Source organism: Microtus oregoni, unplaced genomic scaffold (genome assembly GCF_018167655.1).
Source record: "Microtus oregoni isolate MIOR12 unplaced genomic scaffold, Mior012 000031F_ref0000149, whole genome shotgun sequence".
In the NCBI taxonomy this organism is placed as follows: domain Eukaryota; kingdom Metazoa; phylum Chordata; class Mammalia; order Rodentia; family Cricetidae; genus Microtus; species Microtus oregoni.
In genome coordinates this window covers 5476992-5503302 of record NW_024543090.1, presented here as the reverse complement: position 1 = coordinate 5503302, position 26311 = coordinate 5476992, and the positions used below count along the sequence as shown (strand labels likewise).

The window sequence follows — 26311 nt, the reverse complement described above, 5'->3', positions numbered from 1 at the left end:
CCTCTAATCCAAACACTCAGAAGACAGGGGGAAACAGATCTCTGTGAGTTCAAGACCACCACCTGGTCTACATAGCAAGTTCCAACCTAGTCAGGGTTACACAATGAGACCCTGTCTCAAAAAATAAAAAAGTTCCCAAGGATGTACACAAACATGAACGTTCACATGCTATTGATGTGAATGCAGACTGAAAGTCAGCATCTCCCATAGGGCCCAGCACATCAATATATGACAGAGATGCTTGCGCGCACCAATGTTTACTGCAGCAATCCCATAACAGCTAAGTATGGAATGAATCCAGGTATCCACTAACAGAGGGCTGGGTAAATAAATATGGTATATAATAAAAATGGAATTTTTAGCTAAAAATAAATTATGTGGTTTACAGGAAAATAGGCACAATTAGAGATGATCATATTAAGTAAACTAAAATAACTCTCAGAAAAACAAATATACATTTTCTCTCATTTATGGTTCATAGGTTTTATATTTATATAAAATATGTGTATATATGACATGAAAGTAGATGTGGAACTAGGGGAACAAGAATGAATAACAGGGGAGGAGGTATGGGTAAGATGGGCTAGTACATGTATATTTGTATGAAAAATATCCTTATGTAGCCCAGTAGTATGTGCAATAAATATTGTCAGTGAGCAGTTCCTAATTGCAAAGACATTCAATATACCAACACAAAAAACTTTGTTTTTAACTAAAACTTGTTCAAAAATAAAAGTTATTCCATGAAAAACTAAAACCCTAAACATGTATTATAAAGCATTCCTTGCATGTGTACACATCCGATGATATTGAGATTCAGGAAAAAAAGGAAGTATCCTAAATGAGTTCTGTAGAAAAGTTACATGACATAGTTTCAGCAGAAAATGTACTTCCTGTGAAGAGGGGCTAGCAAGTTAAAATTTATGAACCACATCAAACACAAAGACCTCCAAGGGGAAACTCAGCAGGCAGACACTGCAAACAGGAAGACTTGACCATCAATAATTAGAGATAAGAGATAAAAATCTCAACGATAGAGAATTATTTTCTATGATTAAAGACGTAAAAGACAAAGTAAAAAGCATGAGAAAAGTATAAGACGCTATAAAAAAGGCAGATTTGAAAGTGTACCAAATTGAACTTCCATAAAACAGAAATGCAGTTATAAAATAAAAAACTTAATGGACAAGTTATATGACAAATAAAACATAGTTGAAAAATTAGTGAACTAGAAGATAAATGTAAAGAAACAACATAAAACATAGCAAGGTCACAGAGATAAAGAGTGTGAGAGTACGAAGACACGTAAGGCACATGAGAAGATGCAAAATATATCTTCTACGAAAATGGAAAGGAGAAAAGATGAAGATTATTGGGGAAGGTGAAACTTGAAGTCATCACAGTTTAAAAGATCAAAAGTATTAATTTCACACCACAAAAATATATACCTTGAATTATATAAAATTAGAAGGATGGTAAAAATTTGGGTGATAAGAATTATTCTGACTCCACTTAGAGAACTGTAGGTCTCTTTTTCAAGATTTTAAAAACATATATGCAGTTTTATAGCAAAACTGAGAGAAAAGTACAAATATCCCATAGACTCCCTGCTCTTCTCACACAAGAGCAACCTCCCTGACTATTAACACCTCTTTCCCTCCCTCCCTCCCTCCCTCCCTTCTCCCTCTCCTCCCCTCCCACACACAAATTATGTGCCTGTTACAATTAGTGAGCCTACAATGACACATTATCACTCAAAGTCCACAGATTACAACAGGGTTCACTCATGAACAGTCTATGTGTCTGGACAAGTGGGTAATGATATGTGCCCAGCACTACAGCACCACACACGGTGTTTCCACTATTAACATGCTTCAGTCTCTTTTTTATTCTTTTCCTCTGCTTTTTAACAAAGAATGTTGAATTTTGTAAGAAACAGCCAAATTGTCTCCACAGCTTTTCTGTGATCTAGATTTTGGTTATTTCAATTTTAAAGCACAGTGTTATTTTTGACACTTTACTTTGCAATTCCTTCATAGCATATGATGTGGAAGATCTTTTTATATGAGCACATGACATCTGTCTGTGTATCTTTGGTAAGGTTTGTGTTAGATCTACAGCATATTTTTTATTTGAGTTGTTTGTTTTCCTCTTACTAGGTTTAAGAGAAACTTAATGTGATAGAGCAGTCTGCATCTGGAGAGCCTTCTGTGAATACTGTCTTCTCATCTGGAGAGCCTTCTGTGAACACTGTCTTCTCATCTGGAGAGCCTTCTATGAATACTGTCTTCTCATCTGGAGAGCCTTCTGTGAATACTGTCTTCTCATCTGGAGAGCCTTCTGTGAACACTGTCTTCTCATCTGGAGAGCCTTCTGTGAATACTGTCTTCTCATCTGGAGAGCCTTCTGTGAATACTGTCTTCTCATCTGGAGAGCCTTCTGTGAATACTGTCTTCTCATCTGGAGAGCCTTCTGTGAACACTGTCTTCTCATCTGGAGAGCCTTCTGTGTGAACACTGTCTTCTCTTCTGGAGAGCCTTCTGTGAATACTGTCTTCTCATCTGGAGAGCCTTCTGTGTGAACAGTCTTCTCTTCTGGAGAGCCTTCTGTGAACACTGTCTTCTCATCTGGAGCTTGTCTTTCACTATGTTGAAAGTCTTTTTGAAAAGCAGAAACTTTTCATTTCCATGAAGCCCAGTTTACCAGTCACTGCATGGATCATTCCTTTGGTCTCATGCCTCAAAAGCCAATGCCAAACCCTCCTAGATTTTTTTCCTACATTGTGTTCTAGAATTGCTATAGTTTTGGTCTCTGATCCATTCTGTTATTTTGTGTCAACTGTATGTCTGTGTTTAGAGTCAGTTTTTCACAATGCCAAGTTGTTCCAGTATCATTTATCATTTACTCCAAGACCTTTTATGTTACATGTCCTCTGTCCTCCTGATGAAAACATCATTCAAATGGCTAAGACCTATTCATGGATCAAAACATACACATAGTCACAGCTCCAAGAATTCTGTTCTCTTTCATCAGAGTGATTGGGTGAGACTTAAGACCATTAAACTTCAATAGTAAAAAGAGCAAATTATTAAATATGCCTTCAGATCTGCAAGAGTCATTAGTATTCTATAGTCTATAAGAACAGTAGGAAGTTAGTGAGAAAATAATGAGAGAGCTATAGAGGTCATCTATCGCCATAGTCCCTACCCAGTTTAATCACATTCTACCCATCTTCCTCTTCATGCTTCTGGACATTCAATAAAACTGACTCTTCGGGTTCACTCCTTTTATACCGAGTAGATAGTGGACATACTTTATTACTCTATAGAAGTGATCTTGTTGGGAAATAATAATACAGTTCAACTTCTTCATTTTACTTAAAAGAAACCTGAAGTTCAAGAAAAGTGTGTCTTGCCACATTATACAATAAGCCATTAATCCACAAAAACATCAGCAAAGTTATCTAGCCATTTAGACATACTGTTTTGTTAAGGAAAGTCTCTCATTTGAAATCAACTGGGTACCATGATTATACAGAAAGGAAAAATTCAAATAATCTATCACAACAAAAATATTTTCTCTGTTTCTTTCTTTTTGGGGGTGTATGGTTTTCTGTTTCTATTTGTTTTGGAATTAGGTGATTAGAAGCCCTTGACTATGAGTTCCACAATGAAAGTTGCTATCCAATTATTGCCAGCACCTGGTAAAGTATTACATTATTAAAGGACAAGAGAGGAAGAAAACTAAGTAACCAGGAAGTAGAGAAGGCAGGGGAGGGGCTCTGTATTAAAAGGTCTTTGTCAGGTGGTGATGGAGGAAGGTCATTGGCTAATAAAGGCACTGCCCTGGCCCATTTTATTGGTTAGAGGATAGGTGGGAGGAGTAAACAGAACAAAATGCTGGGAGGAAGAGGAAGTGAGCACAGAGACTCCACAGCTCTCTCGGGAGCAGACGCCTCAGAGAGAGACGCCATGCCCCGCTCCCAGGATGAAGCTCCAACCCAGGATGGACTAGGCTGGAATCTCCCCGGTAAGCGCACCTTGGGGTGCTACATACAGATGATTAGAGGTGGGCTAAATTAATATGTGAGAATTAGCCTAGAAGAGAATGGGCCAGGCAGTGTTTGGAGGAATACAGTGTCCGTGTAATTATTTCGGGGCATAAGCTAGCCATGTGGGCGGCCGGGTGTGGGGGACACAGCCCTGCAGCCCCATACTACTACAGGTTGGCGCCCAACAGATGATTAGTGCCCACGTGGACAACTGCTTCCACATAAAGCCTGAGACAGCTTGGGAAGTAATTCTAGAACAAAGTGAAAGCATTGTGCCTGGTTTCTTGGTAGCAGCAATTTCTCGGTTCTACTCTTCTTGCTAGAGGCAAGCAAGCGCCTCATCTAAGAGAGGCTTCCTGACTCAGCTTTAGCTGCAAAGCCTGCAGCTCATTAAGAGGTCCTGCCACGAAACACTTAAATGGTGTTGACGAAAAGCTGAACGCATGCTTTTCGGTTTTCAGCCGTAGCAGGAAAAAAGCTGCACCGTTTAAAAATGCTGGCTTTCTGGGCCATCCTGCCAGGGCAAACTCTGACTGTTTAAGGCAGGAGGGCCGGCTACCAAGAGAGGACGTGAGTGTTGTCTGTTGTAGCTCACTTGCTGGCAGGGACCTTGAAATGCCATACAGTTGTTACAGTAAACATGGCTACAGCCTGTATATCCGCCATGAGGCTGGAAAGCTAAGGAATGGACTGGATCTAGCTGGCAAAGCCACGCCTTTAATCCTACCCATATTGCTCAGTAATTTAAAGACTAGTGTGGTCAGAAAAAGAGAGATATACAGTAAAGAGAGATTCAAAGACAAAGAAAATTTCTGAATGGTTTAAAGTGTGTTAAAAATATATGCAGACTAAAAGTTGAAGTTCTTAAAGTAAAAAACAAAAAAGAAAGAGAGTTGTTGTGTGTGATAGCACACGCCTTTAATCCCAGTGCCTAGAAGGCAGAGACTAACAGATCTCTGTGAGTTCAAGGTGTAGTAGCAAACACCTTTAATCCTGAATGCCTGGGAGGCAGAGACAGGCAGATCTCTGAGAGTTCAAAGACAGCCTGGTCTACAGAGTTACTTCAGGTCAAAGATACAGAGAACCTGTCTCAAAAAGCAAAGAGTTAAAAGTAAAAATAAACAAAATAGAGGTTAAAACAAAGCTGCACAAAGATGGAAAATACAAAGAGAATCTTGATACTGTATGCTATTATGCTCTCTTTAAATAATTTAAACGCTGAGGAAGGAGCAACAGATGCTAAAAGATATTTATTTATAAATGCTGCTCAACTAATCCAACATAGATATTTTGAAAATGCCTTGAATTTGAAATTTGGATCTAAGGACATGATACTTTGGAAAGGAGTTTCTTATTTTGTTTTCACAGAGGATGAGACGCTGTTCATTTCTTCTATTCCAATGTGGTATGATGGACCACGCCCTCCTGAAGGGTTGCAGTGAACATCTTCAAAAAATTACTTCACTCAACTGCCAACTGAGATAAACCTGGCACACAGGTTACACCCTAAATGATCTGATTAACAGCGCCCCCATTCAGCAGGAAGCAGTTTGGAGAGAAAAAACTGCGCCCATGTTCCCAAATATGGTTTATAAACGTTCTTTTACATTTAAAGGGGGATATGATATAGATATGAATAATTTACATTAGGATAGATTTTGCTTTATTGATAGAGATTTAAGGTCAATTTTGTTATATGTATAAGTGTTTCTGATTTTGATTAAGGTATTGTGATTGTGTAGTTCATTTAAATATGTACTGTATAATTAAGAAATATAGGTTGTTAATGGATAATCATCGATAATAGTAAAGCTTGTAGTCATGTTAGTTAGATTTTCTAGATATATAGAGATATATTTTAGATAGACATTCTTCATGTCTTTCACAGATTACAGAATAGGACATTTAATGTTTTAATAACTAAGGACTTTTCACAACAATGAGACACTCTGCTCCTGGCAGCACCAATCTACTTCAAGAGGAAGATGGGCATCAAAGAGGCACCTTATGGAGTTTGATAGCCATTTGGGCAAGACACTGCTCTTGCCTGGACTATTGCATAAACTGGACACAGAGAACCCGCAGAGAGGACTACTGAACTTGCCTAAGGTGAGATGATCTTTCGGGGTTCCTGATTCATGAAAGAGTCTGCGAGACATTCTGCAGGACACAACAGATAGTGACTGAACTGACTTTGAATTTTCCTGCTTTATGGAAATGTCTGCTGGATACCATGGGCCTGAAGGCCGAAGATGGATGCCCCAACGGTACAAAAGAACTTTGGGTGACTGTCCAGGCAGCGAGATGTCTCTGTCATTTCTAGAGTTTTAAAAGTTGCTTTTTTCTTGTTTGCTTAGGTAGTATTGTATCTTTCTGGAGTCTTTGATGGAGTTAAGAATAGTTAGGTATAGTTATAGTTTTCCTTAGTTATGACAAAGATTATTGTAACTTTTACTTGATAACTGTTTTGTTATATGTAATTTTGCTATGTTAAAGTTAAAGCTTTTTTTTTTTTGTTTAAACCGAAAAAGGGGAAATGATGGAGGAAGGTCATTGGCTAATAAAGGCACTGCCCTGGCCCATTTTATTGGTTAGAGGATAGGTGGGAGGAGTAAACAGAACAAAATGCTGGGAGGAAGAGGAAGTGAGCACAGAGACTCCACAGCTCTCTCGGGAGCAGACGCCTCAGAGAGAGACGCCATGCCCCGCTCCCAGGATGAAGCTCCAACCCAGGATGGACTAGGCTGGAATCTCCCCGGTAAGCGCACCTTGGGGTGCTACATACAGATGATTAGAGGTGGGCTAAATTAATATGTGAGAATTAGCCTAGAAGAGAATGGGCCAGGCAGTGTTTGGAGGAGTACAGTGTCCGTGTAATTATTTCGGGGCATAAGCTAGCCATGTGGGCGGCCGGGTGTGGGGGACACAGCCCTGCAGCCCCATACTACTACAAGGTGGGTTTGTGTCAGATCTGTATCTGAACGGAACTTTACCTGAGCTTCTTCAAGTTGAGGTGGGGAGATGAGACTCACAGTGACCCTTCACCGGTTTACTCTGTTCAAGCCTTGTTTGACAGATCAGATACTGTGTAGTATGTGACATGTATTATGTCACCAGTAAGACAAAACATGTCCTTACACCTATTCAAGGGTCAGCCATATGAAGGAATTTATTTTGCTTTCAAAATAGTCATGATTCAAATAATTAGATGCTGTATATATGACAGCAACTCAAACAATCTAAAAAGAATAAATTACACCAAAATTAGCATGCTCCTTTTGAAAATATTTTAGTAAGAAAAATGTATTAATGTTTCAACACTTACTCAAATTTAAATTGGGCCTAAAATAAAGTAAGAAAACACAAATTAGGGCAGGAGAGATGGCTCAGTGGTTAAGAGCACTGGATGCTCTTCCAGAGGTTCTGAGTTCAATTCCCAGCAACCACATGGTGGCTCACAACCATCCATAATGAGATCTGGTGCCCTCTTCTGGCATGCAGGCAGAACACTGTATACATAATAAATAAATCTTTAAAAAAAAAAAACCCACAAATTAGAAAGGGTGTTTTTATAATAGTTACAGTGTTAGTGATTTCTATTTTCTTTTTTTTAACAGACTTAATTAACATTATTTTTCTTCTATAAAAATCTTTATGTGGTGGCCACAGCTGGAGTCTAGGTCCTCTGAACAGAGACTCTGTTGCAGGTTTAAACAAGACAGTCAATGAATTCCTGATAAGAAGACTTGGTGAACACAAAATTTACTAATTAAAAAGAAAAATGAAGCCAGGCGGTGGTGGCACACGCCTTTAATCCCAGCACTTGGGAGGCAGAGGCTGGCGGATCTCTGTGAGTTCGAGGCCAGCCTGGTCTACAAGAGCTAGTTCCAGGACAGGAACCAAAAGCTACGGAGAAACCCTGTCTCGAAAAAAAAAAAAAAAAGAACTAAATTTTAGTTAAAATTTCCAGTGATGATAAATACAGGCAAGAAAAAAGCAGACCACGGAAGAACAAAAACAAAGTATTAAAATTACTGACTCATACTCAATAATCATGTCATATCTCACCTTTTATTTCTCTGAGCAATGTTTTATATTTTTCAATCAGAAAACTTCACCCCTAATATTTTAAGCATTTTCTAAGAACAAAGATTTTGTTCTATACAACCCCAATACCAATTACACCCAGAGAAATAGTAACAATAATTTTTAGAGTCTAACAAATAGTTCTATCCAGGTCTCCCCTCTGAAACCTTATTCTTTATATGGACATGTCTTTCCTTGGTGCAGGATCCAATCAAGGACTATGTATTGCATATAGTTTCTCTCTAAGCAAAGGTATTTTGCCTTTGCTTTTTTTTATGACAGTGAATTTTTTTTTGTTTTGATACAAGGTATGTATGTAGCCCAAGATGACCTCAAACTCATAAACCTCCTGTCTCAGCCTTTTAAGTGCCAAAACTACAGGTGTGTGCCACTACTACTTAACATTGACAGATTTTAATATCCCAAGTCAGCTGTTTAATGGGATACTCCAAATTATAACTGAATATCTTCTGTATTTTCTATGAAACCGAGAACAATTTAAGGGCAAAAGCCATAATTTCTTAGCCTTTATATTTGCAGAAAATAAGAAATTCACATGTTGCAATTATTCAGTTAATGCTAGAATCTTTGTTCTGTTTTTGAGACAGTCTCTCATTGTTTCTTCAGTGTTCGATTGGTATAAGCTTGTTGTAAAAAATTACACAGATAAAGGTATATGCTCCTTATGTCACAGTGACACTGAACCCAAGGAATCAGCAGCAGCAATTTTACACTTGATCTTCTTATTTGTTCTCTGTAAGCAATGCTATCTATATGGTAATACTTTGAAATCATAAAAACATTTTCTATAGTAATATTTCCATTTTGACTTAATTTTAGTTTTGTAGGCTCAAGGCAGAAATCTTTCCTCTTTTATGCTCACCGCTGTATCCACCCTACTAAGAAAAGTGTTTGGCACACAGCAGACTTTGTGTGCACATGTACTGAATAAATTACCAGTATGAGACTCAACAATTTAAGGGCAAAGGCTATCATTTCTCAGTCTTTAACTGCAGAAAATCAGGACTTCACATGTGTAGAGTAAAAGGGCCAGTCAAAGAAACACCCTGACTTGAAACAAAAACTAGTTAAAGAAACATACTTTGGCCCTAAAACCAGAGTCAAGGAGACACACTCTGCCCCTGAACTGAGGTCTTCTGCGTCAGCATGAAAACCAACCAATCCTTGAGCAGACGAACAAGTCAATCATTGATAATAAAATCCAGTCACTCTCTAAATTTGTCCAAACTCTGGGATTGAAATCCGACCAATTCCCACCCAGAAAATCTTCACCCTGGAAAAATTCCGCCCCTAAGAAACTCTATATAAGCCTGTACTGTCCAGTTGGGAGCTGCCTACTTCCACTGAGGCAGAAGCAGCCACTGTCCTGAATTTCTCCCTCCCATACACCTCTTGAATGAATTTTGGTTGAAGACCTTCTTTCCCCAAATTGGAGTGGGGCAGAGAAGTAACAACTTTTCAACTTTTGCCATAACAGAAGAAAACTGCTACATCTCCCCTTAGCAGAGTGAAGCAGAGTAACAACTTTCACTGGAGCACAGACAACAGGCATTTCTGAGGGGAAACTCCCCTAGCAGAGGCAAGGAGAGCTGAGCTGTAACAGCTCTGTTGGAGAACTACATTCCGGTGGGGAAACCATCCCCCACCAGAACAAACATCCAGGATACCTTTCTCTTCAGAGTTGTAGGTATGGCCTGGCTTCCGACTACTTTTCCTTTCAGAGTTGTAATACTTGTACCATGCAGCAAATATTCAGTTAAGGCCAGAATTTTGTTTGTTTTTGTTTTTTGAGAGAGGGTCTCTCCCTTATGTAGCCACAGCTATCCTAAAACTCGCTATGTAGGCTGGCCTTTAACTCAGAGATCTGCCTTTCTCTGTCTCCCAAGTGCTAGAATATTTATTAGCTTTTAAGGGCCACAGATAAATTGTAACATATAAGCCTTACTTGTTTTCCTCATACATGTAATGTTAAAAACTACAGCTATTTACCTATGGTGGTTTGAATAAGAACAGGCCTCGCAGACTCAAATGCTTAGTCACTAGGGATGGCACTATTTGAGAACGATTAAGAGGTGTGGCCTTGTTAGAGGAAATGTGTCACTGGGAGTGGGCTTTTCAAAAGCCCAAGCCAGATCCAGTCTCACTCTCTCCGCCTTTGTATCAGGATGCAGAACTCCCATTTCCTTCTCTAACACCATGTCTGTTTGTGTGTTACCATGCTCTCCACCATGATAATAATGGACTAACTTCTAATACTGTAAGCAAATCTCCAATTAAATTATTTCATTTATAAGTTTTTCTCTTCATAGCAATAAAACAGTAAATCACCTATATTGCAGTAACAAACAATGAAGGCTACTTTAATATACATATACTATATGTATATGTGTATTCTACTTAACATCTGTATATACTATTTAATATACTATAATATTTATCAAACAAAAATTAAAATTTCAAATTATGGTACACAAGCAAAAGTATTATATAAATTATAATGTAATAAAAACTATTATTAGCTTTGTTAGCCATGCTGCATGGTGTTTCACTGATGCATGCTAATAGAAAATTGATTTTTAAACTGTAAGTTACTTTACCTGCAGTGTTTTTAATGTTTCTTTCAATCCTTCAATTTCTTTTTCTTTGATTTCTTTAGCAAGTTTGTATTTTCCCTTTAAGGAAAAAAAAAAGGTCACACTCCAATATTTTATTTTTAGCATAAATATAAAAGGAGAAAATAGAACTCAAGAACCAAAACCTGTATTTTAAACCTAATATTTCACAGACTTTAAACAAACATCTACATGACAAAGTATACTTATAACAGCCTTTAAACATCAAACACTCTTCCAGGACAGGCTCCAAAGCTACAGAGAAACCCTGTCTCAAAAAACCAAAAAAAAAAAAAAAAAAAAACCATTAAACACTGCAATAACCTTTACATAATTATAATTATCATAAAATAAAATGTTTTAACTATAACTCAATTTATAAGAACACTTTTAAGCAAACTTATAGACACTATATAATTATTAAATTCTTACATAGAACATACAATCATCTCTCAGAATTTACAAGGAACTGAGTCTAAGAGTCCCTCTATACATAACAAAATCTAAGGATGCTCATGGTGTTTGCACATAACCTACACACATTCTCTTATATACTTCAAATTATCACCAGATTAGTTATAATACTTAAAATAATATAAATTATATATAAATAGTTGTCATAAGACACTGGTTATGAAATGATGTTGTGAATAAAATCTCTGTATCCAGCACAGAAGCAATTTTTCTTAGCTAGTATTTTTAATTAGTGTCGTTAAACCATGCATACAAAACTGTAGATGCAGAGGGGCAAATATATTCTAATTAATAAGACATAGGTGCATCTATATTACGAGTATAAAGATAAGGAAGAATTTTCCTTAAAAGTCTCTTGCTTAAGAGTATGTGTATAAATTAATATTGTAAATTCTATGTCCATTGGCATACTTAACATAATCCATGTTAATTGTTAACATTAGAAAATATGCGAGGTAAGTTTCTTGACTTGTTAGAAATCATGTCTCTTCTCTAAATTAGCTGGCAACCAGATACAAATCATTTCAAGAGTTTATACTGAAAGCAGTTGCTCACACTGGAAAGGCACTAGAGCGGTGGTTCTCAGCCTTACTAATTCTGTGATCCTTTACAGATCCTCATGTTGTGGTGACCCCCAGCCATAAAATTGTTTTCATTGCTACTTCATTACTGTAATTTTGCTACTGTTGTAAATCACAGTGTAAACATCTGATATGCAGGATATCTGATATGTGACTCCCCAAAAAGGCCATGACCCACAAGTTGAGAACCACTGCACTAGAGCATGGGATGACCGTAGAAGGAAGCACTCCGGCAGAAAAAAGCACAATTCCTTTGGGAGCTGAAGAAGCCTGAATTCTAGTCCCAGTTTTACCATGTAAAGTCATCCCATCTGTTGAGCCTGAATATTCTCAATCAGAAAATCATAAAGTCAAGCAACATGATGGCCTGCTTATAAGATTTTAATCAACCAACATTCTCCATTATTTCATTACTGACAACCATTTCTATTATTGTGAATAGTGATGCTAAATTCATTTAACTATATCTTAAAATGAATAGTTACCTTTTCTTCTTCCAAGGCATACATCTTCATTTGCAGCTGGTAAGTTTTAAAATTAAAATACAGATAAGTAAACTAGTGATTTCTGCTCATCAGGAAGGATATGAAAGCATTTTATACTCTATATTGAATTTATACAATTTGAACATATTCTCACATTGAGAAAACATAAATAAAGGAAGAGAAGGAAAGGCAATCACTAAAGCACATAAATAACTAAATCACATTTAAATATCAATAATTCCATTGAAGTTTGGTTTAACTCTCCAAAAATCTTAAATGTCTGAATATTTACTATCTACTTTTAAGCAATATCATGTATCATTTTCTAAAGGTATAAGTATATGAAATCACAGCATTTATATTTGCATGAGCAATATTCACATTCTGAGTTTGATTAAATACTTATGATAATGAAATTAAAATGACTTTTATTACTTTAAAAATGTCACTCTAAAATAGCAAGATGAAAGTGAATATGCCAAAGGAAAAAATAAAATATCCTAAGCAGCATTAAGGACTTTAACAAAATTGTCAATACTTTTGCTTTGAGACATCTCTATCTCTCCCACACTCTTCATTTGCATTCAATAGTTCTTTACTTAAAAATAAGCACGGGCTGTGAATGCAGCATGGTGATAAGAACTTTCCAGCCATGTGAAAGGCCTGTGTTTGAGCTCTAGTACTATAAAACAAACAACTGTGAGACCCTGAAGATGCCTCCTGAGGGTACCAGGGCCTTCCGAGGTACTCGGTGTCTTTGCAGTCCAGAACTCTGTGTTACACTTCTGCTTCCTAACCCTTCAGCTAAACCTCTTACAGCATTGGTTAGAATTATTTCAAATTAAAAGAAAGTTTGCCTTGTTTAACACAATTCATCCCAAGATATAAATTATCACTAACCTTAACCAACTATGATGTTAGGTACACAGGTTTATTTCTTTGTGTTTCTTTTTCTCCACACATAGTTGTATGAAAATGAAGACAAAAGAGAGGGAAGAAAGAATGAGAACAGTGGGATATAAAGACAGCATTCTAGAAGGTATTGTATTTTCTGAGTGTATTTTCCTAAGCTAACATTTGCTTTTGTTGTCGCTGTTTTACAGGAAGCATTATTTTTTGCTAAGTAAAATTAATGCCAATGAAAATCTAAGCTAACATTTTCTAATAAGCAGAGATGAATCTGAGAAAGTCAAAGATGATAAAATTAAATTAATGAAGGTATAGCTTTCATTACTTTAAAATGTTTTAGTTTTATTTTCTTTATTTTTCAATTACTGGTAGCGATTATTCATGGAGATTTCAGCAGAGAGCAAAAAGGATCACCTCTTCTCTCCCTCCTTCATATCCTCTTTCTTTTGGGGGTATTGTTGTTGCTGCTATTCGCTTTTTGTTTTGTTATGTTGAGACAAAAGTCTCTCTATGTATCCAGCTGGCCTGGAACTCAAAATACAGACTAGGCTGACCTTGAACTCACTGAAATCAATCTGAACTCACAGAAATCCATCTGCTTCTGCCTCCTGAGTGCTAGGATTAAAAGCATGTGCCACTATGCCTGGTTTCACATCTTCCTCTTAATATTTTTAATTACTGGTGAATTGACCCAAGCACCATGCATGATTCAATAGATCAACTTCTGTAAAGGAGCAGTATGGGAAAGGGAGGGCAATAGCATATTTTTACAAAAGAAAGAGGATGAATGAGCACATATCAAAATTATTAAGGACAGATAGATACATCTATATCACCAAGAAAACATTTTTCCAAATTTCTCTACACTAGCATGAGTTATAAGTAAAAAATTTATTTCTTGTTTTCCATAATGTTCTTTTGTTTTCTGTATGTGCAGAGAATAGTTTATCCTAATATTCACTGCAAAGAGAAAAAATACCCAATTTTCAATTGTAGTTAGTCCATCATGAAAATCACCTGATTTTTAAAAACTTCCATTGCTTCCTTATGTTGCTTTATTAACGCCTCCTTTTGATTCTGAAGAGTCTCCTGTTTTTAAAATTATGAGAAAAGGAAAAAAACATTATGAGAAGTTAAAAACAAAGTTTGGTAAGTTTTCTAACTTTAAAACTCAATTAGGTTTACAGTTAAAATAAGTTAAGCATAGGCAGCTGGGGAGATGGCTCAGAGGTTAAGAGCACTTGCTATTCTTACAGAAGACCCAGGATCAGCATCCACATGGTAGCTCAAATCATTGGTAACTCCAGTTCCTAGGGACTTGGATACCCTCTTATGACTTATGTGGGCACCAGACACGCCCATGATATACATATGCGTACAGAAAGACAAAATATCATATAAAAAATAATCAAAATTAAAATATTTTAAAGCATATTTATTTCTATTTATTCCCTTGAAATATGACTTTAATCAATTTCATTATCTTTTGGTGATAAAATTATACATAAATTTTGGTTTCATTTGCTTATTCATAATAAAAGCACACTGCTTTTTAAATTTTTGTACTCTACCTACATCAAGATCCAGCAATACCACTTTTGGGTATATATCCAAAGTATGCTCAACTATGTTTATAGCAGCATTATTTGTCATAGCCAGAACATGGAAACAACCTAAATATTCCTTGACAGACAAATGGATAAAAAAATGTGGTACATTTACACAATGGAGTACTACACAGCAGAAAAAAATAATGACATCTTGACATTTGTGAGCAAATGGATGGATCCAGAAACCATCATATTGTGTGAGGTAACTTAGACCCAGAAAGGCAAATATCATATGTACTCACTCATAAGTGGCTTTTAGACATAAAGCAAAGGAAGACCAACCTACAATTCACAATCCCAGAGAACCTAGACAACAAAGAGGACCCTAAGAGAGACATACATGGATCTGATCTATATAGGAAGTAGAAAAAAGACAAGATCTCCTGAGTAAATTAGGAGCATGGGGATCATGGGAGAGGGCAGAAGGGGAGGAAATAGCATAGGAAGGGAGCAGAGAAAAATATATAAAACAATTTTTTAAAAATTTAGACTCTAGAAACAGCTGGCTTCAAACTTTCTTCAATGCCAAGCCAGATGTGATGAAGTGCACCTGTTGTCATAGCATATGGAAGGTGAAGATTAGGTATTCAAGGCCCACCATGGTTCCAGAGACTGTTAGCCTAAGCTGTCAAGAAAGAACAAAAAGAAGGAAAAAAGAAAGGTAGAAAGAAGGGAGGGAGGGAGAGAGGGAGGAAAAATGGAAGAAATTCTAACTAAATTGATTAAAATTAACAGCCCTAGTATACAAGAAGAATTGTAGTCTTGGGGTTAGAATTCCTAGAGAAGCCAATTTATTATCTTATTATCTAAGTATATATTGTCAATGACCTTTACTTTTTTTTTTTTTTTTGAGACAGTGTTTCTCTTCAGCTTTGGAGCCTGTCCTGGAACTAGCTCTTGTAGTCCAGGTTGGCCTCAAACTCACAGAGATCCGCCTGCCTCTGGCTCCCAAGTGCTGGGATTAGAGGCATGTGCCATCACTGCCCAGCCAACATTTACTTCTTTAAGTTGGCCAAATTATTTTTTTGTAAAACCAAAGTACAGCAAAGAATTTCACTTTTTTTCTCTTATCTTTGTTTATGTGTGTTGTGAGTTCAAGCCTGTATGTGTTCTGTGGGATAATGCTCTTATACACTTTATAGATCATATAAACTCATATTGGTTTAATAGAACACTGATTGACCAGTAGCCAGGCAGAAACTATAGGTGAAGCAACCAGACTTAGGAGAATTCTGAGAAGAGGAAAAGCAGAGATGCAGTCACAGCCAGATGCAGAGGAAGCAAGATGAGAATGCCTTTCTGAGAAAAGGTACCAAGCCATGTGGCTGAACACAGACAAGAATTACGAATTAATTTAAGTTGTAAGAGCTAGTTAGTAATAAGCCTGAGCTAATAGGTCAAACAGATTATAGTTAATATAATCCTCTGTATGTTTCTTTGGAGCTAAATAGCTGAGGGGCTGAGCGGGACAGAAACTTCTGTCTACACATGTGCCACAAAGGCAAGTGCGGAGGTCAAAAACAACTCAAGTGTTTGTCCACCTTATTTGAAACTGGGTTTCTTACTCACTGCTTTGTACTTCAGGCTAACTGGCAATCAAGTTTCTAGGGACTGACCAGTCTCCACCTCCCCATTTCACTGTAGGAACATTGGAATTTATACTATCTCACCTGGCTTTTAAATGGGTTCTGAAAATCCAAACTCAGGTCCTCATGTTTGTAGAGCACTTTACCCAGGAGGCCATTTTCCTAGTCCCCAAGCACTTTTTTATTGCATTTATATGATCCCATTTCTCACCTCCCCCCTATTTCAGGTGAACGTTATATGTCTGATTCCTTAGGTTTAATATTTAATTTAAAGTGTTTTCTATTCTATTTATTTCAAAGTTAAGGGGCTACAGAGGTGGTTCAATGGTTAAGAACACTGCTGCTTTTCTGGAGTTCAGAGCCTCAAAGCACTAAACTTGGTTTGTTGTTATTTTTTCCTAAATACTTTGTCTTGATATAAATCTTGTCCCTTTTCTATTTTTTCCTCATCCCCTCTTGATCACTTGTGTACTTTACAAATCCAATTTATATGCCAATCTAAGTCACCCAGATAGACCAGAGCCTCTTTAAGATAATACAACTCATTGTGGAGTTTAGCAAGACCACAAACACTCTCACACACCCATGCTAGAACCAGGGTTCCTCCTTCTCAACTATGAGGAAAACACAGTCCTAACCAGCCTGGTGAACTGGACATCATACCCCATTTCCCTTATGCCTTGTTCCCTTAATTTCATCTTTACCTTACTTTCCAATTTTTCATTGTTAAATTTTTTTCATGGGTCCCAAAAATTTAAATGCCACAGGGAGATATTTAACACAGATACAATTTGTACTCTCTTTTCCTTACACCTCACCACAACCCATCTGTAAGAAATGGTAAGTCAGAACCTCCTTCTCATCGGCATATCAGCATCTGGCATGTGATCTCTCACCAGTGGGCCAATTCGTGTGAGAATCTCGTGCAGTTGCCACATGGTTCTGATTTCAAGACAGCAACAGCCATGCCATGCCTGGAGGACAGTTTTCCACAACACACACAGGATATTTATTCTATTTTTACATATTATTCATTTTTATATTCATACATAAATACACATTGACATTTATTTTTATATATTATTTATATGTGTGTATTTTAGGATTTAGATGTAATATAGTTTTAAATGAAAAATAATCAGCCAAGTTTAGTGGTATGTACACCTAGCACTCAGAAAGCAGAAGCAGGTAACTCTGTGAGTAGCACTATTAGGAGCTATGGCTTTGTTGCAATTGGTTTGGCCTTGTTGCAGGAAGTGTGTCACTGTGGGGTAGGCTTTGAGGTCTCATATATGCTAAAGCCATGCCCAGTATCCCAGACCACATCCTATTGCCTGAAGGATCAAGATGTAGTTTCTTCTCCAGCACCATGTCTGTCTGCATGCTGCCATGTCCACTATGATGATAATGAACTAAACCTCTGGAAATGTAAGCCACCCCAATTAAATGTTTTCCTTTATAAGAGCTGCCATGGTCATATCTCTTCATAATGACAGAAACCCTAGCTAAGACAGACACTCTCCCTAAATTAAATCTAGGTTCAATCTTATTTGTTTATAGCTAAGTTTTCTAATGGAGATAGGAGAACTATCAGCATGCTACAACAGTCTCCACTGACCTCTAGATTATGATTCCTTAACAGAGGTAAATCAACCAAGATGACAGAACTTATCTTACTCAGCAAAGCTTGCCAATTATCATGAGAGAAGTGAGTTAACATTATCACTAGGTGTGCGTCTGTAGACAGCCATGATTTCAGAATACTATAGAAATAAGGAGATTTCAGATTTAGAACTTCAACAGGAATCCAAGTTGTAAAGTCAACCATCAGTGTTCTAATGCTTCCTGAGGGCACATATGCACTAAAAAGGATAACCGAAAGCAGAAAGCAAATGCCCTAGCTAATCTTCACTGATTCGTGATCCTGGGCTCTGTAATACCCCAAAGCCAAATCTTTTCAGAGATTTTTAAAGGCTATTTGTAATGCTCACAATGGGCTCCATGCTATAAAGAAAGTGGTTGTAAATTACACAAGAAATCTCTTTCAGGACACTTTAAGGACAAACACTTGGTGGCACCAGAGGACCTTAATGGAATTTCTTAAAAACCTTTACATGAAACTACCCATCAGAATAAGGACTGACTGGAAACAAACTCAATTATAGCACCAACAGAAGTTTTACCAAGATTGCTGAGGCTGTCCGTGCTGATCCTTCCTGTGTCAGCAGAGCCCTCCTGGTTAAACTGTCATTCTTGTATACCCTAACCTCAGCTCCTGTAAATGGACTTCCTAAAATTAACCCTATGATGAGTTCTGACTGTGTTCTCATCATTGCCTACTTCTTCCCAGGATGGACTAAAATAAAATGTCTTGCCATGGAGGTACCACTGTGAAAGTAAAAAGAATTTCTTGATGTTGTGTTTCTAAACAGGCTCTCTAGTGACAGAGCACTCAGAAATCCTTGTAAACCCTTGCCCCTAATTCAGAAACTCACTGTCTCCATCATCTGCAGTCTTAAGGGAAAACAGAGCCCCCTGATTTGAGGTATTTCCTTACTTCAGTCAAACCTAGTAAAGTACTAGGTTTCAAAATCGTATCAATACTGAATGTTAGCACATTTCTTCTACATGACTAAAAACTCAAAGATGTCTTCTGAAAATGACTAGAAAGAAATGAAATACTTGAAAACCATGTTTGAAAAAATTGTATCAATTACTTTGGCTTTCAGCACAATATCTAAATTCCAGGGCATTAGATCTTGGGATCTCCTAAATGAACAGATATTAGATTTCATTCTTCAACACCTATAGTTCTATGCTACCAAGTGATTTAAGACTAAAAAATGATAAGAAAACTGTAGAAACAGACCATCTCAGGAAAACAAAACAGAACAGCTCCCAATCAAAGGGAATGTGTCAGCAAGGCAAATACATAATACAGACGGCCTTTATTCCTGCGCCTACATAATATATATACATAATACAAATACATAATACATATACATAATACAAATACATAATACAGACAGCCTTTATTCCTGCGCCTACAGAGTGAGGTCTACATCAGGAGTCAAGAAACTAGAATCTGCCTGGGATAGTGGCACACGCCTTTAACCCCAGCCTTTAACCTCAGAGAGCAGAGGCAGAAGGTGAATCTGTGAGTTCCAGGCCAGCCTGGTCTATAAAGTGAGACCTCCTGAAAAAATAAAATAAAATAAAAAGAAGAAACTAGGATCTGCAGGTCAGATTTGACCAACTACTTGTCCTACAGGATCTGTACGTAAAGAATTGTTTTTACATTTTTAAATAGTTGCAAAGAAACCCCCCCCCCAAAAAAAAGAAGAACATAGTTACTCATCTAAGGGCTGGCTGCCCATGGCTGTTAGATAGTTGTGATGGAAGACTATCTTATCTACAAAGTCTGAAATATTTACCATATGGCTCTATAAATAAAAAGCAAGTGGTCTGTAGAGAGCCACACCTGATGGCAATGTAGAGAGCTGTGTGGAGCCACCTGATGGTACTGGTTCCTGCCCGAAAGCGAGTGCTCTTTATGATAATCAACTCCTATGGCTAAGGCCTGACCTATGCTATGATCACGCAATGATTATCAGCTCCCTGCATATGCGTGAGCCTATGGGCAGTGCCCACCTGGCAGTTCGGGATTGGCAGTCCATGCCTACTTAAGGGCTGAGAGAGGTTTGCCCAGGGAGAGAGGGGAAGAGAGAGAGAAGTGTAAAAAGTCCTGGAATAAGACTGCAGTGAGAAGAGCTCCGGTGGTCACGTCATCCTTGCGGGACGAGGGTGGCCGTGACAGTGGTCTCCTAATCTAGGTCATCAGAGTCACCAACTGCAGTGCTTTATGAGGGTTTTAATTCCTTATACATGCATAAATATTTTATTTCCTCTTTGTTGGCAGTCCAGAACCTTAAATGAGTAAATGCATACTATTTCTTAAGTGATATCTCCAATTGTTAGCCTCAATATTGCTTTCCAAATTCTCGGCCACCTGTGAGATGAGTCCAATAATGGACTGAAGTTGTGACTTAGAGACAGTTTCTGTTCTCTTGGTTTAAATTGGTGCTCTTAGCTATTAATTTAGGATAACTGATAATAATCATTTTCCTTGCATTTTTCCATGTTAGCATGTTCAAATATGGGACTGTTTTATGACTACTGTCCTATCTAATGGACCAATAATAAAAAGACAGGAAATATATAATATAATATATATTATAAACAGTCATTGCCAGGATCAATCATACAAGCTACCATGACTTGATAAAACAGTGTAGATTTGATTTATTACATTCTAAATAAAAATAGTCTCCTCTCCAGATCAGGATGAAGAAAGAAAGAAGGACCGAGAACTGAAAGAAGAACATTCAAAACTAAGAGGTCTGAGAACACCAGCATCAACATTATTTTGTTTGTGGAAGAAAACTGTGCCTAGTATTTTCTGTTTTGGACCAATGCAGAAACTTTAAAAGTACTTGTTTACTTGGGTAAAATACCTAGTTTATAAAAAAAATGCTTCATTCTCAAAAGTAGCTTCAAGACCCTCATGCTGTTACCTTGACCTATCTTAAAACATTACATCACAATTTTTCAATTCCAATCAACCCTCCAACTTAAAATTATCCACATAAAGGCATTTGAGCCTAAAGCCAGAAACCCTCTCTATATTCTCATCCTGATGTACCTCTTTTGAAACCTTGAGATTACAAAATGTTCAAACTACAATGAGTTAGAATACGGCTATTTTTAACAGGTTGTTTGATGACATTCTGATTAACACAGCACAATCATTTTCACACTGCCAACAGTGTGGACAGTTTCTTTATTTATACAAGTCTATAAAGAACTATAGGAATCTGGCTCTATTTTTTCTTCCACTGAAACCCAGCTTCAAATACTATTTATTAAATAATCTATTCTTCCTTGTTAACTTGAAAGCTAATTCTATCATTAATTAAATTACCATTTGTATTTGGCTCTATTTCTGGGTTGTATTATGATACGTGTGCTGAATATACATTCATATATACAACAAAACTATTTTAACTTTTTAAATGTGTGTGTGTGTGTGCACACGCGTGTATGTGTGTGTGTATATGCACACATGTGTGAAGGTCACAGGCTGGGGAGTGGGAAGATTGAACTCAAGCATCAGCTTGGCAGTAAGTGCCTTTACCAGCTGAGCCACCTTACTAGCCCTATTTTAATTATTTTACAGCCTTATAATATGTCTAAGGATCAAAATACCACTACATAATTCTCCTTTTTTTTCTCTAATACTTTCCAGCTGTTCCTCTATGTTAATACAAGCCTTGGAATCAGCCTAAGAGCTCTCAAACATGCTCTTGGTATTTTTAAAAAGAATTACATTAACTTTTTTAATTATCTGAATTACTTTTAATTTTTTTATGAGTTTTTTGTCGGCATGTATGTCTGTGTAGCACTTGCATGCCCAGTACCTGTGGAGGCCAGAAGAGGGCACTGGATCTCTTGTTTGTAACTACAGTTACAGACAGTTGTCAGCCACCATGTGGGTGCTGGGATTGAACCTGAGTCCTCTAGAAGAGCAGTCAGTGCTCGTAACTGCTGAGCCACCTCTCCAGATCCTCCTATTCTGAATTTAATACTGTTGATTCTTCCTAACTAAAAGATATAGCCAGGTGCAGCTGAAAATACCTGTAATCCAGCTATTTAGAAAGCTGAGGTAAAGATCACTTGAGCAGAGATGTGCAAGATCGGACTGAATGCAGTAAGACTCAGTCTCAAACAAACTCAGAAGCCAAGCACAACTGACATTTAAAAATCTACTCACAGTTTAATTTGCCCTTAGTATTCACCTGTTTTCTCTCTCCATGGATAGGACTGTAGATATGTCCCTTACATAATCCTGCCCTGGTTGCTAGTCTTACCTTCAAACGCCCCCTAATTTCTAGTCAGATTTAAACGCTGTCATTTGAATTGTTAATCTGAGATATTGCCCCTAAGAAGAGGCAACATCAACTTAATCTTTGCTCTTTGGTTATTAATTTTATTTTGGTGGAAAGGTGTAAGAACTGTTATCTTGGATGTTTTAATGCAGATAAGATTACAGATAAAATCATAGCTCATACGTTTTCTATTTGGGTACATGATATACCACCCTGCGAAAACATGCCCTAGCCTTGAGCTTTCAGCACCTGCAGAAACACTCATTCCCTTTATTATTTGTTAGATGCAAACAGAAGTTTTCAGCAGAATTGTCTTCGGTGTTATATTAGAAAGCTTAAAAATTCTGAAGCCACAAATATCATTGATTTTGGTGGGAACTGTCATGAGCCTATATTTCAAATGCTACACTACCTATAAATATATGTGAGAAATTTTAAAATGTTGTAGTAAATGTTAGAGCATAAGATTTATTTTATGTGTATACATGTTTTTGCCTACATGTATGTATATATACTATGTCCATGTCTGGAACCTGAAAAAAAAAACAGAAAAAGGTATCAGATGCCCTGGGACTGGAGCTGTGGGTGATTATGAGCTCTATCTGGGTACTGGGAAAAGAACACAGGTCCTCTGATAGAGAAGCATGGTCTTGATCTCTGAGCCATCTCTCCAGCCCCTGGAATGTATTTTAAATAGATGCTGAAGATGATAATCTGAGAAGGGAATACTTACCTTTTGCCATTTCAGTTCCTGTATCTCCATAATAATTTTAGCTATCTGCTTTTCATATTGAGTCTCTGCTTCCTAAATTGAAAAGAAAAAAGAATGCTATGAAAATGAAAACTTCACAGATTTAGTTCCAGCTCTTTCTAGTGAGACAGAAATGACACACCTTCACATTCACTGGGGGAAACCTGGAATTCTTCAAATTAAATTTATAAATCCAGCAGAGGACTGTGGTTCCATATCAATCAAGTAATCTAAAATCTGGATAGAGGTTAGGCATGGTGGCATAAACCTTAATCCTGTCACTTGGGAGGCAGAAGCAGGCACAGGTACATCTCTTAGAACCTGATGGTCTTAGTTCAAACCCTAGAATCCATGTAAAGGGAGAAGGAAAAACCCTACTCTGCAAAGGCTTTCTCTGACCAGCACACAAATGTTGTAGCATGAGCGCGCGCGCGCACACACACACACACACACACACACACACACACACGATGGAGGAAGGTCATTGGCTAATAAAGGAACTGCCCTGGCCCATTTTATTGGTTAGAAGATAGGTGGGAGGAGAAAACAGAACAGGATACTGGGAGGAAGAGGAAGTGAGCTCAGAGACTTGACAGCTCTCCTCTAGGGAGCAGACGCCTGAGAGAGACGCCATGCCCCGCTCCAGGCATGAATCTCCGACCCAGGATGGACTAGGCTAGAATCTTCCCGGTAAGCGCACCTTGGGGTGCCACACACAGATGATTAGAATGGGCTAAATTAATATGTGAGAATTAGCCTAGAAGAGAATGGGCCAAGCAGTGTTTAAAAGAATACAGTTTCCGTGTAATTATTTTGGGGCATAAGCTAGCCGCCGAGCAGGCAGCCGGGGTGCTGGGGACACAGCCCCGCTGCCCCTACTACTTCATATACACACACACACACACACACACACACACACACACACATCATAATCATCATCATAAATAGAATTTTATTTAAAGAAAAAACACAGTCTTAATAAAAAGGAAATCTTTCCCAGAAGCTTCCCAACACGCACATCCCATTATCTCATTGCCATATGGGGTTACATGTACTCTCTAAATAAAGTCACTGGCAGAGAAGAGTACTTCATGAATAACTACCAATGAGGACTTCTCTGACTCACACCAGTAAGAAGTAAACCCTAAGACACAACCATGGCTTTTCTAAACTTGAAAGAAGGAAGAAAGTGCATGCCAACAAATACCAACATTATATACTACACAAAAAGTGAAGGTGACATTAGAATATCTTGTAATAATATGATCTATAATTAAAATTGAATGGCCAGAAATAGTAGTACATGCCTGTAAACTCACCTACTCTAGAGGGAAACAGAAAGATTTCAAGTTCAAGACCAGGTTGAGTAACATTGGGAGACTTACCTAAAAATAAATAAATACATATATGTGCATCATACACAATATGCATACATTTATTCTGAAAAAAAAAGTTGTGTTAAAATGTAGAAGAGGACTGGAGAGGTAGCTCAGCAGTTAAGAGCACATACTGCTCAGGAGAGACCTGGGTTCAGTTCCTAGCACCTACATGGTAGCTTACAACTAATTCCAATTCCAGGGGATCAGCCTTTCTCTTCTGAACTTCAAGAGCACAAGAGAAAACACTGAAACATATAAAATAAATCTTTTAAAAGATTTTTTAATGTAGAAGATACAGCTTTCACTATGTCAGTGTGGTCACACTATTTAAGTAGGCAGATTGTAAATTTTTTTTTTCGAGACAGGGTTTCTTGGTGGCTTTGGAGCCTGTCCTGGACTAGCTCTGTAGACCAGGCTGGGCTCGAACTCACAGAGATCCGCTTGCCTCTGCCTCCCGAGTGCTGGGATTAAAGGCATGCACCACCATCGCCCGGCTCAGATTGTAAAATTTTATCATGACACTGTTCTCAGTTTTATGTATATATTGATTGATCCAGGAAAAGATTTATGAGACAGGTATTCTTACTATTTTAGTTGAAAAAAATCGAAGTAGCAAAAGGATAGTTTCTCAGTGCCCTAGTTTGCTTTCTGATACTGTGACAAACACCATGACCAAAGCAACTTGGGAAAGGAAAGGATTTACTTCAATTCACAGTTTATATTTCAGCATCAAGGGAAGCCAAGGAAGCAACTCAAGGCAGGAACCTGGAGGCAGGAACTAAAGCAGAGACCATGGAGGACATGGCTTGTTTTGCTTGCTTTCTAAGCCCAAACCACCTTCCCAGGGGTGACAGCACCCACAGTAGGCTGGCTACTCCCAAATAAACCATCAAGAAAATGCCCCACTGTTTAAATGTACCATATTTTCTTTATCCATTCTTTAGTTGAGGGGCATCTAGGTTGTTTCCAGGTGCTGGCTATTAAATAGTGCTGCTATGAACACAGCTGAGCAAATGTCCTTGTGGTGTGAGTGTATATCCTTTGGGTATGTGCCCAAAAGTGGTATTGCTGGATCTTGAGGTAGATTGATCCCCAATTTTCTGAGAAACCGCCACACTGATTTCCAAAGTGGCTCTACAAGTTTGCACTCCCACCAGCATCCTCTCTAGCATAAGCTATTATTGGTGTTTTTAATCTTAGCCATTCTGACTGGAGTAAGATGGTATCTCAGAGTTGTTTTGGTTTACATTTCAAGAGAGGGAGGCGCAAAAGAAGAGCAAAGGGGTTAAGACCATGATGATGATGATACCCACAAAAACAGCTGACCTGAGCTAGTGAGAGCTCACTGACTCTAGACTGATAGCAGGGGAACCTGCATAGAACCAAACTAGGCCCACTGACTGTAGGGACAGTTGTGAGGCTTGGGCAGTCTGTGGAGCCACTGGCAGTGGGACTAGGATTTATCCCTAGTGCTTGAACTGGCAATCTAGGAGCACATTCTCTTTGAAGGGATACCTTTATCAGTCTAGATATAGGGGGAAAGGCTTGGTCTTGCTTCAAAGTATCAGACTTTGTTGACTCTTCACGGGACACCTTATCCTTTCTGAAGAGTGGGGGTAGGGTGGGGTAAGAGGAGGGGAGGGAGTGGAAACAGGGATAGATATGTAAAATAGGGAAAGATTATATTTTTTAAATCTTAATTTAAAAAAAGAAAAGGAGAAAAACAGAAAGAGAGAGAGAGAGAGAGAGAGAGAGAGAGAGAGAAATGAAAGAAAGTGCCCCACAGATATGCTTACAGGCCATTGAATACAGAAAATTCCT

The 26311-nt window shown here is 37.8% G+C and overlaps 1 protein-coding gene across 1 annotated transcript in view; it reads right to left on the bottom strand.

Moving 5' to 3' along the window:
* The window catches only part of Ccdc73 (coiled-coil domain containing 73), a 140632-nt gene that overhangs the window by 97178 nt on the left and 17143 nt on the right, over window positions 1-26311 (bottom strand). The window contains exons 2-5 of the mRNA XM_041679268.1: window positions 23094-23165; window positions 14237-14308; window positions 12311-12346; window positions 10756-10830 (exon numbers count right to left, since the gene is read on the bottom strand). Of these exons, the coding sequence (XP_041535202.1) occupies window positions 10756-10830; window positions 12311-12346; window positions 14237-14308; window positions 23094-23165 (255 nt within the window). The remainder of the gene's footprint in view (window positions 1-10755; window positions 10831-12310; window positions 12347-14236; window positions 14309-23093; window positions 23166-26311) is intronic.